Genomic DNA, 15443 nt, shown 5'->3' with positions numbered 1-15443 from the left:
TCACCGCCGCGCAGCGCGGGCGCAGAGCTTTGCTCTCAGCAGAAGTCTAGACTTCTTTTTTCCGCTCTTTTTCCCTCCACTCCTAAAGGGTTGACTCCAGCCCCGGAGTTCTTCCGACACGCTCAACAAGAGGGTTCACTGCGTGTGCGGCGGTACCCGGGGTGAAGCTTGGGCAGCGGCAACCACTGATTGGCAGTAAATGGGTTCACGCCCCATCTCCTGCTCGAGCAAAACCGGAGCAGCCAATCCGAGCGAGGACTGACGGAGAAGACCCAATCCTGGAGCCGGGCTGTGGGCGGGGGCGAGGACAAATGGCTCAGGTGGACTACTCGCTGCATCTGCTTTGGGGCTTTGCTGCTGCCGCTGCCGCTGCCGCTGTGCTGGGAGTCCGGTCGCCAGGTACGGAGAGTGTGGGGCAGAAGAGGGAGGGAGGCGTTTTTGTCGCATCTGAGAGGATAGGGACAGTCTGGAAAAATGGAGGTGAGAGGTAAGGAAGATCCCTGGAAGCAACCTTTTGGGGGAACAGGGGGCTTGAGAGACCTTGAGAACGGGGAGCTGGGACTATGAAAATGAAGAAGGCTTGGTAGGTTCGGGGAACCAATGAATGAATGAACGAACGACCAGCCACTAGGAGCCTAGCACAGGGCAAGGAACCTTTTCACTTTCTCATGTAATTCTCACAGTATCCCTTGAGAGAGGTATTTTTAAAGCTCCATTTTGCAGATTTCTCACCCAGGGTCGTACAGCTACAAAATGATTGTGGAAGGATAGGAACATCCCTCCTGACTAGTTTTAACACCTTTGCAGGGCCAGGCCAGGACAAAATTTGAGAATAGATGTTATATACTTCAGGAGGCCCTAAAGCTTTAGGGAAATGGGGTTGAGGGATTTGGTAGAGCAGTTAGGAAGAGTGCTCAAGCTCTGCCCTCATCAGCTATCTGTTGGATTTCTAAGAGCTTCCATGAAATGGGCATAAGTTCTCTCAAAGAGGGGAGCCATCCATATGGCTTTTCTGACTCTGGGAGGAGAAAGCCTGAGTCACTTATTGAGAAATGGGAAAAATAAGGAGGATGGGGGCGGGGGGGGGGGTCTTGGCCCATGCCCTGACCACTTCTGATCTCCAGTAAAGCCTTATTCTCTCTGGACTTCAGTGAAGTCCATTGTTGTGACCTACCATTCCCCGAGGGATTCCGCTTCCTCCTCTAGAGCTCTTTTTTGGTTGTTTTGTTTTGTTTTCTTTTTAGTGCTTCACACTGTCTTAGGCCATGGCTAACTTTAATATTTATTTCAGCTGGGTAGCATAAGACCAAACTGAAACTTCTGTCGGAGTGACAAAGGAAGCCTGATGGTTTATCACCACTTCAGGCCCAAGAAGTCAACCTGACAACAGATACTGTGGGGGAAAGCAAAAGACAACCAAAAACAAAAACCCAAAAAACAAACTACAACACTACGTGAAGATGATAAGAAGTAGTTCTATTATTAAATCCTTTATCTACATAAGTTTTATTTAAATCAAATTGATTGAGGGGCCCCTGGGTGGCTCAGTTGGTTAAGTGTCTGCCTTAAGCTCAGGTCTTGATCTCAGGGTCCTGGGATCGAGCCCCGCATCTGGCTGTGCTCGGTGGGGAGTCTGCTTCTCCCTCTCCCTCTCCCTCTCCCGCCCTCTCTCTCTCTCTCTTTCTCTCTCAAATAAATAAGTAAAATCTTTAAGAAAATCAAGTTGATTGAAATCATTGCCCTTCAAGGGTTCACCTAAGCTTTTTTAAAAACAAAAAGTACATAATGTAATTGTATTTTGTATACAACTTCAAGACAGAAGTGGATATAGTGTGCTTGTCTTCCTTAAAAATAGAAACTTCATCAAAATATTCTCAGACAGTGGGACAGTATTGCAGAACATCGTTTGTATCTCAGCTCCGCCATGTGTTAGCTGTGTAACCTCAAGCAAATCACTTAATTTCTCTGTGCCAACCCTCATCTGTCAAGTGGAAATAGTAATATTGCCTATCCACCTTGTTTAAAGGATTAAATGAGATAATTTATGTGAGGTGCTTGGCATAGTGCATGACATGTACGAGTGCCCGATACCTGTTAGCTATCGTAATTTCTTTTGCAACCCAATGCCAACATTGTTGGCTCCTTCTCCACATAATTTTCATGCTACTTCTCAAGTCACAGCAGTTTATTTACTTTTAACTTTTATATTGTTCTAGTTTATGGAGCATGAATTTCTTGAGAACCAGAGTAGAGAAAACCTGAGAGTATAAATATTGCTCTCACTCCATAGATTCCACTCAAATGTATAAGGCTTGAAAGTGTCATCAGTAGCCAGGCAAGTATCTGTTAGTAGATTTACAGTCACCTTGAGCCACTTGGATCACAAGGGAATGACATAAAAAAAAACTAGGCTGGAAGTAAAGATATTAAAGTACTGATTCCAGCCAAGAGAAAAGGGTTCTGATTTAGGCTACCATTGTGGACAAGTTGCTTAGAGAAAAATAAGTATTATGCCAAAGTATACTGTTGATTCACCACTACTAGTGTGACTAAATATCAAGACCAATTTCTCTAAGTCTTACACAGAAGTCCATTTTATTACCTGATTGTAATATTCATACACCTTCTCTTTGTTCCCTTTTTTTCTCCATTATTTTTGGCTGGCTTTTCCTTTTCTAGCCACTGCATTCTTTAGCCTTTTTCACTCTAGGTAAATGTTAGCACCCTTTGGTTTAGGGCAAATATCCAGGCAGTGTGCTAACCCTGTGAAGAAAGAATAGTACGTTAAGATAACTGAAGGTGGGCCAACTTCAGGGACTTGGAAAGGAATTCATGAAGGGATTGCCCAGATAAGCTTAGTATAGCCCTCGGGAGTGGGACACAAGTTAACCACCCAAGTCAGAGAGCTTACGGTTGAAGTAAGCTAACTGCTGTCTCCTGTTTTTGGCCTTTGTTCCCAAGGCAAAAACCGTCTCAGGTTGGAGGGAAGTCATGAGCCGTTTCCTGAACGTGTTACGAAGCTGGCTGGTTATGGTGTCCATCATCGCCATAGGGAACACACTGCAGAGCTTCCGAGACCACACCTTTCTCTATGAGAAGCTCTACACAGGCAAGCCGGATCTCGGTAAGAAATCAGAGAACTGTATCCTTCCTGGGAGTGGCTCCAAATCGCGGTTCCCAGACCAGGCCGTCCCTGAGAACAAGGCGGGAAGTTCGAAAACAAACACACAGGGCGCCTGCGTGGCTCAGTCGGTTGGGCGACTGCCTTCGGCTCAGGTCGTGATCCTGGAGTCCCGGGATCGAGTCCCGCATCGGGCTCCCTGCTCGGCAGGGAGTCTGCTTCTCCCTCTGACCCTCCTCCCTCTCATGTACTCTCTCTCTCATTCTCGCTCTCTCAAATAAATAAATAAATCTTTAAAAATAAATAAATTAATTAAATTAAATTAAAAAATAAAAACAAAAAGCAGGGCGCCTGGGTGGCTCAGTTGGTTAAGCGACTGCCTTCGGCTCAGGTCATGATCCTGGAGTCCCGGGATCGAGTCCCGCATCGGGCTCCCTGCTCGGCGGGGAGTCTGCTTTCCCTCTGACCCTCCCCCCTCTCATGCTCTCTCTCTCTCTCATTCTCTCTGTCTCAAATAAATAAATAAAATCTTTAAAAAAAAGAGTCAAGGACAAATGGAGAAGGAATTAGCAGTCAGCAAAGAGATTTAACCAAAAATTGTGATGCAACCATATTCAGACAATGGAAAGATGGGAAATGTGTGTGTGTGGTTGGGATGGGTTGTATAACTGGAACTAATTCTTCATTGTCCATAACACAAAGTCAAGAAATAATGCCAAAATTGCCAACTCAGTAAACATAGCTGTAAAATCCAACTAGTAACTACAATGATAAATGCTAGAAGAAATTTTTTCTTAAAAGGCTAACTCTGGGGGCGCCTGGGTGGCTCAGTCGGTTAAGCGACTGCCTTCGGCTCAGGTCATGATCCTGGAGTCTCGGGATCGAGTCCCGCATCGGGCTCCCTGCTCAGTGGGGAGTCTGCTTCTCCCTCTGATCCTCCCCCATCTCGTGTTCTCTCTCTCTCTCTCTCTCTCTCTCTCTCTCTCGCAAATAAATAAATAAATAAATAAATCTTTAAAAAAAAAACAAACACACAGCACAGGGGCCCATTTTCTTCTCCAGACTTATTTCCTGAAACTTCCACCCCTCAGTGGGGCCCAAGTCTGTTTTTTCATAACATCCCAGGAGATTCTGATGCTGGCTAAGCTGCCCTTTGGTAGCCACTGGAATAACAGACTTTGTGGATAGCACTTGGCCCTTTTTCCTCCTAAGCTTGTCTGAATACCTTTCCATCCATTTTATACTGTCCTTTGCATATTACAGGCAATACAAAAAGTATTACAAGGGCAAGGGAGAAGAGAGACTTATTTGGTGACTCTGGAGTGCCCCACTGGAAAGCTACAAAAAAGCTTTTCATGTGATTTCAGCCCTCTTCAGAAGCTAGGTTGTGCCACATATGGTTTATTCTGTGTGGCAGATGGGGAGTTACTAACCTAAGGTCTTCCCAAACCATGAAGAGCCCCTGGGAAGATACCCAGAATTCCTCCGAGCTGGCCCTCCCTCCCAAAGGCCTCCTCTGGTGGCCTTTCCCAGTTTCTTGAGCCCCCTTGCTGAGAATATTTTCACATTTCAGCTTGAGCTTCCTTGCACTGATGTGTGGGATAACGGTGTTTGAGCTGCAGCACCATTTCACACAGCTGACAATTCTGTGTCGCATTTATAGCTAACCCAGATTCGGGCTCTGACCTAGCTCATTTTTCTGCAACATCTCCATACAAAACGAATCTAAGTAGGCTAAGGCGCACTTTGAACAAAGCTCAATAGGAGTAAAGTACCTGGAAAAGTGGGTAGGACAGTTCTACTTTTTCCTCCTCAAATGCTGCCCTCTGATGTCCAGGAATCCTGTGTAGATTCACAGGATTTTAGAGATTATCTGGTCTAGTCTTTTAAGTTTAAAGTTGACAGAGAAGCCCAGGGGTTATGCGGTTCACTCAAGGGCATAGAGCTGAGCCAAAGAACTGTGTTGGGAGGTGGGGGGGTTGTCTTCTCCAGCCCAGAAATATAGAGACTGCCTCCCCCCTCATAATCTGGAGGCTCTCATGGTACTCTGCTGATGATAGCAGTGTTCTGGAGCATCCCATAGAATTTCACCTGATGCCTAACCTGCCTAGGGTTGGTGAAATATTCCACTTTTGTATCTCACTAACTAGAGCTATTTCCTCAGCCTTTTCATCAGAAGAGCTATCAAACTGGTTTATAATGTAGCCTTCTGGGGCCAACCACTAGATATTTGGTAGGCATGTGGAATTTTTTCTCACCTTAGTACCATCTAAAAGTCTTCAGTTGTGGAATTGGTATTACTGTGTGGTTTCCCAAGGATGGAAAATCTTTAAAGCTAAGTAAACATTAATAGACCTTTCAGGGCGCCTGGGTGGCTTAGTTGGTTAAGCATCTGCCTTCAGCTCAGGTCATGATCCCAGGGTCCTGGGATCAAGTCCCACATCAGGCTCAGAGCTTCTCCCTCTGCCCCTCCCCCCAACTTGTGTGCGCGCTCTCTCTCTCTTTCAAAAGTAAATAAAATCTTAAAAAAAAAAAAAAATAGACCTTTCAGTTATCAGTCTTGTCCCTTGAAATTTCTCTTGCTCAATAGACCAGCAAAGGAAGTAGCTTTGCTTTCACTGTTTCGGCATCCCTTGCCACAGGATGTGTTAGATAAATGACTGTACATTACAATCACCGAGGAAGAAAGTATTTTTAGAAAATACTTACTCCCAGGGCCTACCTCCAAAGAGTATGATTTAATTGGTCTGGTACCCAGGTCTTGGTAATTTCATAAAACTTCTTTAGTTGACTCTAATGAACGCCCGGGGTCAAGAACCACTGCTACGGTAGATTGTGATCAATACTTTCAGGACAAGATATTTAATACAGCAGTACCAGAACAAAGCTCACCAAGAGTGAGGTGGCCTCAGCAAACACCAAGGAAGCAGTGTTTTGTTCCAGTACCAAGTGCACAGGAAACCTGCCCAGAATGGGCTTTGTTCGAATAATATAGATCTGGATTCAGGAGAGGACTTAAGTTTCTTCAAGACCAGATTGAGCATCTAGCTATGTTCCAGGATTTCTGAGTTCTCTCCTGCATCAGCCTTGAAAGTTTACTGACCTCCTAGGCATCTCATATTGACACCCCACTGTCTGCAACATTCCCCCAGACCTGTCCTGATCCAGACATGCTGGACCTCACCTGCACCAGAGTGGCTTTCAGGACAGAGGTAGAAACTGCTACAGTCAGGAGGAGTGATTGCCTAAGTGGGCTCTTTGTTGGGTTTCTACTCTTGAAATGCCCCCGCCCAACTGTAAACATTTGAAGAGGAGCTGGGCAGTTCTCACTGTGGAATTCCTCCCATTCCTACTAGTTGCCATATGCAGCTGCAAAGCCTCCCTTCTGCCCAGCCAAAGGGAGTTCAGGCTCAGCAGCCTACCTCCCGTGAACCACCAGTGATGTAAGAGTTTGGAAGGAACCCTAAGTCTCCCCTCTCGACACTCTTGCTTTTTTCTGCTCTACAGTGAATGGCCTCCAAGCTCGGACTTTTGGGATCTGGACGCTGCTGTCGTCAGTGATTCGCTGCCTCTGTGCCATCGACATCCACAACAAGACGTATGTAAGGGAAGGAAGAGCTTTAGCGTCCTTTCGTTGGAAATCAGGTGCTCGGCATAGCCAGCGTGGTCCTCCCCTTGGAGACCTGTTAATTTTCATACATTAGCCTAGAAGGTGGATAATAAAAGGTGAATAGGTTCTGTTCTTTCCAGGCCTAAAAAAAAAGTAATAGGCCTCACAGGTCTTTACAGTTTGAAAATTCTTTGGAAGGAACAGCAGCTGGTAGTGTCATGATCTAGGAGCCTGCATCATACCCTCTACTTCTTTACTAAAGAATCAGCCTTTCTGCTACTAAAGAAGTAGAGGAGTGTGCTCTTTTTAGAGCAGCCACCCACATGTACCTTATTCTCACATTCCTCCTTAAGAAGTAGGAATGAACAGAAATCACAATCCATGAAAAAAGGAACCCACAGGTAAACTGCTGCATGCTTATGCAGAGTCAGTAGGTGAGAGTGAAAGAGAACCTAGGATTCCTATATTCTGCCTCTCTAGGGTACTCAGACTAGGGTGGAACATTGGCAGACAACCATAGCCTCTTGTCCAGATCATGCTGTAACCGGTGCTGACCACTGGAGGGGGCTCGAACTTTCTTTCCAGCCATCCTCACCACAGTCAGAGGGCAACGTTTGCTCAGGTCACTGGCTAAGGCCACCAAAATGTCAACTTCACACTTAAATATTTTTTTGTTGTATCGAAGTTCTTAGCATTTGGGAAAAGAGGAGGTAATGATATTTACTGAGCACCTCTGATTATGCCAGGAGCTTTCACCTGCATGACCTTGATTAATCCTAGCAGCCCTGGAAGGTAATGACTTTCATTCCCGAGTTTGCAGATCTACATGTTTGAGACCCAATTAATTTGAACTAAGGAAGACTGACTCAAGTGGGATTTGAAGCAGGGCTATTAACCCTGTGATCTCTCCAACTTTTTAAACTTTTTTTGAACTTGAAACTATGGTTTGACTCGTTCTACATTGACACGTATTTTGGGAAGCAGTATGGTTTAGTGGAAACAGCCTGGGGCCCAAGAATGAAAACAAGAAAATGGTTTCTTGTTTCAGTTCTATTAGGAACTATTTTTGTAGCTGCAAGTTCATTATACGGTTGACCCTTGAACAACATGGGGGTTGGGGGCGCCGGCTCCCCACAGTTGAAAATCTGTGTATAACTTTTGACTCCCCCAAAATTTAGCTACTAATGACCTACTACTGCCCAGAAGGCTTACTGATAAGTCAATTAAGACATATTTTGTACATTGTATGTGTTAGGTACTGTATTCTTACAATAAAGTAAGCTAGAGAAAAGAAAATGTTATTAAGAAAATCATAAGGAAGAGAAATGCATTTACAGTAGTGTACTGCAATTTATCTTTAAAAATCCACATATAAGTGGACCCATGCTGTTTAAACCCATGTTGTTCAAGGATCAGCTGTTTACCTTCTCTGCCTCTTGGTCTCTTTAGGTATAAAATGAGACTAGTATGGCTGACTGGGAGGGAGTAAGAATTAAATAATCCTTTTAAAGACCATTACCATGACAAATTGCTGATAGGTATAAGAGGTATAGCTTTCATTTGCTGTGCTTTTGGAATGAGACTTATCTCATTATCACCCATTCATTTCCCCTTCTCCCAACACAGGAAGCCACAAATGCGGACTTCTGTTTCTAGCCTTTTTTAACCTGGGACTTTGGTCAGTGCTCTTCTGATATACACTCTGATTCTATTTCCTTTCTAACCAGAAATTCAAAGTCAACACCCAAACATACATATTTACTAAATGTATAAAAACATGCACAGGAATGATAAAAATCAAATTTAACATATCAGTTCCTTCTGGGGAGCAGGGAGCAGGGGAATGGGATCTGGGTGGGATAAGGCTACATAGAATGCTTTAACTGATATCTGTAATATCTTATTTCTTAGAAAAAAAGTATCTGGGGGCGACTGTATGGCTCAGTTGTTAAGCGTCTACCTTTGGCTCAGGTTATGATCCCAGGGTGCTGGGATCAAGCCCCACATCGGGCTCCCTGCTCAGCAGGAAGCCTGCTTCTCCCTTTCCCACTCCCCCCGCTTGTGTTCCCTCTCTCACTGTCTCTCTCTTTGTCAAGTAAATTTAAAAAAAAAATTATTAAAAATAATTAATTAGTTAGTTAAAAAAAAAAAAGTATCTGAAGCAAAAATGTCAAAACATCCAGATTGGATGGAGCAGGGCATTGGCTGCATACAGCTTAATTATAGTATTCTATCATCAACAATTTTTTGTACGTTTGAAATATTTCAGAATTTTTAAAATTTCATAGTTAAGGGGCGCCTGGGTGGCTCAGTCGTTAAGCGTCTGCCTTCGGCTCAGGTCATGATCTCCAGGTCCTGGGATCGAGCCCCGCATCAGGCTTCCTGCTCAGCGGGGAGTCTGCTTCTCCCTCTCCCTCTGCCTCTCCCCACTGCTCCTACTCTCTCTCTCTTTCTGTATCTCTCTGTCTCAAATAAATAAATTTAAAAAAAAAATTTCATAGTTAAAAAAAATAAATCTCCAATCCAAGTGGTCAGTCATCCTATAACCTATCTCCTCTCCACCTCTTCATCAAAACTGAGGAACACGTTCTCTTCCCATGAGGTTATCACTGTGTCCTCCACCTGATCATGTTCCTAGGCTAAGACACAAAATAACAGCCCATGTGGCAAGAGCATCTAAAAGCCCCAGAGAGGTCCTCGCTGCTCACGCTGCGTTCAGGCCCTTCATTTTGTGGCATCCATCCTATGAGCGTTGACCAGCCCCTGGCCCAACACCTGTCAGGTGGGCTTGGACTACAGAGCCAAGCCGATTTGATTACGTAGAATCTGTAAGCACCATTGATCCCCAACTGTCTATACTGCTAGGCGTGCCATAAACCAGACTCTGCTTCACTGTGGCTGGCTTCACCACCTTGCTACGACTTGGAGACCCACCATGGATGCTGAGACCATTCTCCCCTCAGTCTAGCAGTTGAAACCTTTGGTTTTGCCCTAGTAGAGGGTAAATTGGTGTCATCAAGCAGACAGGTCTTTCTCGGGCCCAAGTCTCTCTTCCTTTAGCCGTAGTCACTTACTGGGTTTGGATTCGTGTGTGTGTGTGTGTGTGTTTAGAATCTCACTGCTGCTTGTCCCCTGCACTGAACGGGCAGGCCTCCAGTTCCCACTTCTGTCTGCTCCCTTGTAGGCTGTACCACATCACACTCTGGACCTTCCTCCTCGCCCTGGGGCACTTCCTTTCCGAGTTGTTTGTCTTTGGGACCGCAGCTCCCACGATTGGCGTCCTGGCTCCCCTGATGGTGGCAAGTAAGCATCTGACCCCGCCCCAGGCTCCCATGGGAACTGCACCCTAGGGCTGGGGGCAGGAGAGCAGACATACGAGAGTCAGAAAGTGCTGTGCCCATGTCAGCCACCTCTCTTTTCTCTTATTTAAGGTTTCTCAATCCTGGGTATGCTAGCTGGGCTCCGGTACCTAGAAGCAGAACCAGTATCCAGACAGAAGAAGAGAAACTGAAGCTGGCATTACCACCTCCGAGGCTTCGTCTTCCACCTTTGCCGTCCCCTTCCTTCATCCTCCCTCCTCTTTTATTTCTTCTTTTCTGTACCATCCTGAGCCCCCTTACCACTGCTAGCCTTTTAGGTTTGGGGTTTTTCTTACATTTAAAAATTTTTAAGATATAACCTTCATACAGAAAAGTATATAAAATGTGTACGTACAATTGAAAGAATCATTTTAAATGACTGAATATTCTGTACCTTCACCCAGATCAAGAAATTTCCAGCACCTCAGAAACCCATTGTGTGCCCTTCCCCCACCTACAGCCTCTTCCAGGATCCCTTTTCCAGCCTTCTGCTTTTTCCCTTTTATTTTTTATCCCTTCCCCTGACTTGTGTGGTGGGAACACGTGAACTATGAAACTTACAGCTGCTGTGTCACCCAGAGCAGCTGCCCCCAAGGGCTGCTTCAGGAGGCTGCCCTCCCAGGTTGGGCTCCTCTCTGCTGCTGGACCCAAGACTCTGAACCATCCGATGAACAGGCAGTCCTTCTAAGAAGGGCTCCCCTGTGAGTAAGCATGGCTCATATACTTGTGTCTACAAGTGGATCAGGGTTGGAAGAGTCTGGGCTGTTTTTAGACCTTCTGGTCAGCTGTATTTGTGTAACGAATTTTGTAATAAATAGAAAAACCCTCTGCTTGGATCAGTCCTTGTACTTTGACCTCCCCTAAGCCAAGAGCACTCCTGCCCCCTCCGAGCCATTGCATAGGAGAATCACAGCTTTTTGCTGATCAAATACACCGTAATGAGTAGAATAGCTCAAGGACCCCAGGCACACCTAGCTGCCTCCAGCCCCTCTGACTACTTGTTCATTTCTCCTGAAGTCCAATCTGTCTCGCCTTCCCCACCTTCAAGATTCTGAGTTCACAACTGAACAGTCAGGACCCTTTCTTGTTTTCTTCCTAAGGAAGAAACAGATTCTTGAGAAAGCAGAGACAGAAAACAGCGCAGGAGAAACAGCTGCCTGACCATGGAAAGAACGTGAAACCCCAAGATAATGGACTGGAGCCGATAGTTGCCCTCCAGACACAACCCTGATGGGCTCATCACTGGCTGGGCCCACACACAGCATATAGACTCAAGAACCCATTCGTTGTTCAACAAGGTATTTATTGAACGCTTAAGTCCATGCCAGACACTTGGGAAAGAGAAATGATGACCCACGCAATGCCCCTGTTCCCAGCGGCCCTTACACTGTAGTCAAGGAAACGGACAATCAACAAAGCAACACATGAAATAACAACTTCAGACAATATGAACTCTAGAAACCAAGGTATTGTGATCAAGAAGGTAGGGGGTAGATGATTTAGATTGTCAGGAAAGGCTTCCCTGAGGAGATGGGATCTGAGCTGAGCCTTGAATGCCCAGGTATCAGATGTCTTCATACATGAGGCAGGCATTTAGGGCAGAGGGAGCAGCATCTGGAAGGTAGGAACCATCTTGTTCAAGGGGTAAGATCTGTGTAATAAAGTCAGGAAGCAAAAGGTAAGAGAGAGGTCAGGAAGGGAGGCAGGGGACTTGCAAGGGCATGACAGGAAGCTTGAAGTTGAGGATACTTAAATGCATTAGGAATTTATCAGTTAAGACTCTTTAGGTGAAAGGAACAAAGTCATCTTAAACTAGCTTAAACAATAAAGATAATATTGGCTCACAAAACTGAAGATTAAGGAGATTATAGTCTTCAAGAATGATTTGATCAGGACTCAACCCTGCCCTCCTATGTTGGCTTCATCCTCAGGCTGGATTCCTTTTATGATGCCAAAAGTGGTTGCAGCGATACCAAGCCTCATCCCCACAACAGTACATCTAGAAAAATAGCTCAGTGGTACGGACTATCCCTCACTCACCAACTATTGTCAAGAGATAGTAAGAAAAACAGTGATCTTAGAGAGTTAGCATGTGAGTGTAGATCCACATGGAGCCCACCTTAGAAAGTGAATGAAAGCATGCATGGTTTGGATTTGGATCCTCTAAGCATGCGTCATAGAAATGTAATTCCAGATAAGCAAAGACAAGACCCAAAGGATCTAAAGAGATGGTTTAGAATAGAACACATCATGAATATTATCATTCTCTAACAGCCAGGCTTGGCTCCCATTCGAGATGATTTAAAGTAGAACTCGTCAAGTCTCTCTTCAGCTGAGAACTAACAGATAATGGGGCCACAACGCCATAGGCACCGTGCATTTTACTAAGAAAGAAACGTACAGAAAACTGACAGCAGCAGCAAGTCCAAGCCACAGCATAAGGCAAACATGCCTGGGAAGGGAGAAGTGGCAGTAGGTGGGACAGTCCGAAGAAAAATGGCCACTCAGAACGGCAGAGGCCGAAAGCATGGACTATGGCCAGGGCAGGATGGTGCAGTCATAGAACAAACAGGCCAGCCGCACTGTGAGGCCGAGCCAGCAACCACAGCGGGCTCCGGGCGGCCACCCGGGGTGGACTGTCTGCATGCGTACACAGCCCGAAAGGCAGGCAGGCAGGGTCACGGGCGGGACGGTGAGGTGCAAGGCCCCGCACAGGCCCACGTTCACCTTTACAGCCTTGTCTTTAAAAAGCAGCCCACGGGGAGGGTCACATCTGTGTAAACAGAGGACCCGCCTCTGCAGCAGGCCCCTCCCGCACCGCCGGCCCAGGCCCCAGAAATGAGTGAGAATCTCGGGACTGCCGAAAGACACCTCTGCCCCACCTAATGACACGGCAGACCACTTGGAGAATCTTTTATTGTCTTAAGACATCCGGTATTACAGGTAGAAAATACAAATTATGCTTTTAAAATAAAGGAATGAATAATCTGGTAAACATTTTGTTAAAAAGTTTTAAGGAGCTGAAGAGTGAACACCTTTCTCCTTATCAAAAAGCAAGACCTGCTTTCTCTCCACCTCTCTTCCACCCCCCATCACTCCCCCCAGCAGAGGTGTGAACTTCTCTTACATACAGAACATCTGGAATGTCTGTACACACACACACGCACACACACACACACACAAACACACCCAGCTCCCCTCGGGCAATGGCCCAGGCACCCTGGCCCCCCTGCCAACCCAGGCTGCCCCTGGACGCCGAGACCGGGCAGTGGTCACAGCCAAACAGCACCATGGTCATGATCACAGCTGCTCAATGCAGGAGAAATTACTAAAACGTCTTATTTTCAGGGGATACTACCCCAGCCCGTGGGTAGGGCCAAACAGCAGGCTGGGCAGGCAAGGAGGTCACCCTGGGTTGGTTTAAAGGGAATCCCTTTAAATTCACAATATCTGTTAAAAGATTGCTGGAAGGGGATGGGGAGGAGGGGTGGGTGTGCGAATACGATCCCCTCCAGAAGCAGGAGGCACTTAATTCAAGCAGACTCAATGCCCATTTCAAGGGCCACCTTTCCTTCTGCCCCTTTCCTCTCCTCTCTCAGAAGCAGTGTGGATTTCTCAGGGTGGAATGAAACAAGGTTAGTTTTCAGTAAAGGTTACAGGAAGTTGGCTGGGATTTCCCTCCCTTCAGAGAAAGGAAGCGCTGAGGAGGATGGCAGAGCTTCTCAAGGCAGGGTCCACGTGAAGGCATCAGAGATGACGACACACACACAGAAGTCCTGGGCAGAGATTTTGTAGGAAAGAACCTTCCTGTCCCCAAATCAAGCTACCACAGTTCCCAAATTCAGGCCTTCACCAGTGCCCTCCCACACCTAGGCACGTCACCCTCCCCAACAGGCTTCTCCTTCACGGCCACGGCAAAGTTTCTGTCAAGTTTATTGATGTTTGGTTTGATCAGCTCTCAGGAAAGGGTCTGGAAACAGACCCCAAGCTTAGGGCAGGAGAAGCGAGGCCGAGTCCTGATGGGTCTGTTCTGATGTTTCCTGATGGCGCTCTCTCTCCCCCAGAACATTAGCAGGCAGTGTGATGAGCCCCAAATTACCCTCACCCAGAGCAGCTGCCTCTCCGTAGAACTGGGCTTCCAGGGGTCTTGCCATTCTAGAAAAAGTTAATATCCTGAATAAGCTTTCTCTCCGTGATCATTTTGCAGGCTCCCTCCTTGCGGGATGCAGGTGAAGGGGGACGGCCAGGCACCCCCATTCTCCACCAGTCTCTCCCAACACCAGCTCCCTCAGCCTGCCGGGGGGAGGGGGCGGGTATCGAGCGTGCGTTCGGCGAAAGGTGCCATCTTCCCCCGCTAGACCAGGCCAGCTCCTGAGAGGGTTCCAGGAGGCAGAGGCACTGCCGTCCAAGCCACAGACATCCCAGCCGGTTCCCTCCAAAAGCTGCTCCGGCGAAGACCCGCGTGCCGGCAGCGAGGGCTGACCGAAGAGGTGGGGAGCGCTGGCCACCACCTTTTCTCTCAGAGATGCTCCTCGGACACAGTGGTGGCCGCTTTGCTGGTGTTGCTCTCCTCCTCCTCCTCCTCCCCCTGGAGTTTCTGCAAGGCACAACAAGCAGGCAGCCCTTGCGGTGAAGAGGCACGGGGCTCCACCCGGGGCTGGGACAGCTGCCCGTCGGGGACCGCAGGCGGCGGGGAAACCAAGAGCCGGAGGCCCCTCAGCAGCCCAAGAGCAGACAAAGGGCAGCAGGACAGCAGCTCCCGCCTCTGCCAGCGTGCTCTCTAAACGCACACACACACCGCACACACCCTCACCGTGTCACCGAAGAGAAGCCAGAAAGTCCAGCTCCCTGTGACGCCACAGCCGCCACGAACCATCCCGCCCCGCGAGCCCCTCGGGACGGGAGAGCAGCAGAGCCCACTCTCCCTCCCCATTCGGGCGGCCTGAAACTGCCCCGGATGACCACCAGGTGCCATCCGAAGTGCCAACTCCACAACGCCCACAGAAAGTCTGACTACCTGCCTCTGGAGGCAGCCGCCTGGATGAGGAATATGATAACGATGTGCAGGGAATGGAGGCAGCAGAGAGAATTTTTATAAAGGCAGGACATAAACTCAATGGCTAAAAGTATGTATATATACTTAATGCCTAGAGAAGACGACTTTGGGTCAGTCTGTTTGACTTTGTGGGGGAAAGATGGCCCAGGATTAGAAGAGTCCTCGGGCTCACGCTTGTGTAGGTGGGGCTGGAATTAAGCACGGGCCTGGAAACGATCCTGTGGGGCCCTAGGTGTATGCCGTGCCATGCTTCTTTTTTTTTTTTAAAGATTTTATTTATTTATTTGACAGAGAGAG

The 15443-nt window shown here is 47.2% G+C and overlaps 2 protein-coding genes across 3 annotated transcripts in view; one reads left to right on the top strand and one right to left on the bottom strand.

Moving 5' to 3' along the window:
- The first annotated feature begins 54 nt into the window (after window positions 1-54).
- Window positions 55-10924, top strand: ERG28 (ergosterol biosynthesis 28 homolog). Of its 2 annotated transcripts, none has more exons than XM_045901281.3 (5): window positions 55-399; window positions 2962-3124; window positions 6629-6723; window positions 9916-10034; window positions 10163-10924. In XM_045901281.3, exons 2-5 carry the CDS (start codon window positions 2992-2994, stop codon window positions 10407-10409), a joined length of 594 nt encoding a protein of 197 aa, XP_045757237.1. In that variant the 5' UTR covers window positions 55-399; window positions 2962-2991; the 3' UTR covers window positions 10410-10924. The 2 variants fall into 2 exon arrangements, with proteins under 2 accessions (XP_045757237.1, XP_045757239.1); XM_045901283.3 differs by having other exon boundaries at window positions 96-399; window positions 6629-6719.
- A 1521-nt stretch (window positions 10925-12445) lies between these two features.
- Window positions 12446-15443, bottom strand: part of FLVCR2 (FLVCR choline and putative heme transporter 2) — a 54158-nt gene continuing 51160 nt past the window's right edge. Inside the window, exon 10 of the mRNA XM_064571396.1 lies at window positions 12446-14687. Coding sequence (XP_064427466.1) covers window positions 14610-14687 — 78 coding nt within the window. The 3' untranslated portion in view covers window positions 12446-14609. The remainder of the gene's footprint in view (window positions 14688-15443) is intronic.

The sequence above is a fragment of the Mirounga angustirostris genome, unplaced genomic scaffold (assembly GCF_029215605.1).
Source record: "Mirounga angustirostris isolate CCGP_5_RB_7025 unplaced genomic scaffold, mMirAng1.0.hap1 SCAF_9, whole genome shotgun sequence".
NCBI classification, from domain to species: domain Eukaryota; kingdom Metazoa; phylum Chordata; class Mammalia; order Carnivora; family Phocidae; genus Mirounga; species Mirounga angustirostris.
The sequence above is the reverse complement of the archived record's forward strand: the minus strand, read 5'-3'. Positions and strand labels throughout refer to the sequence as shown.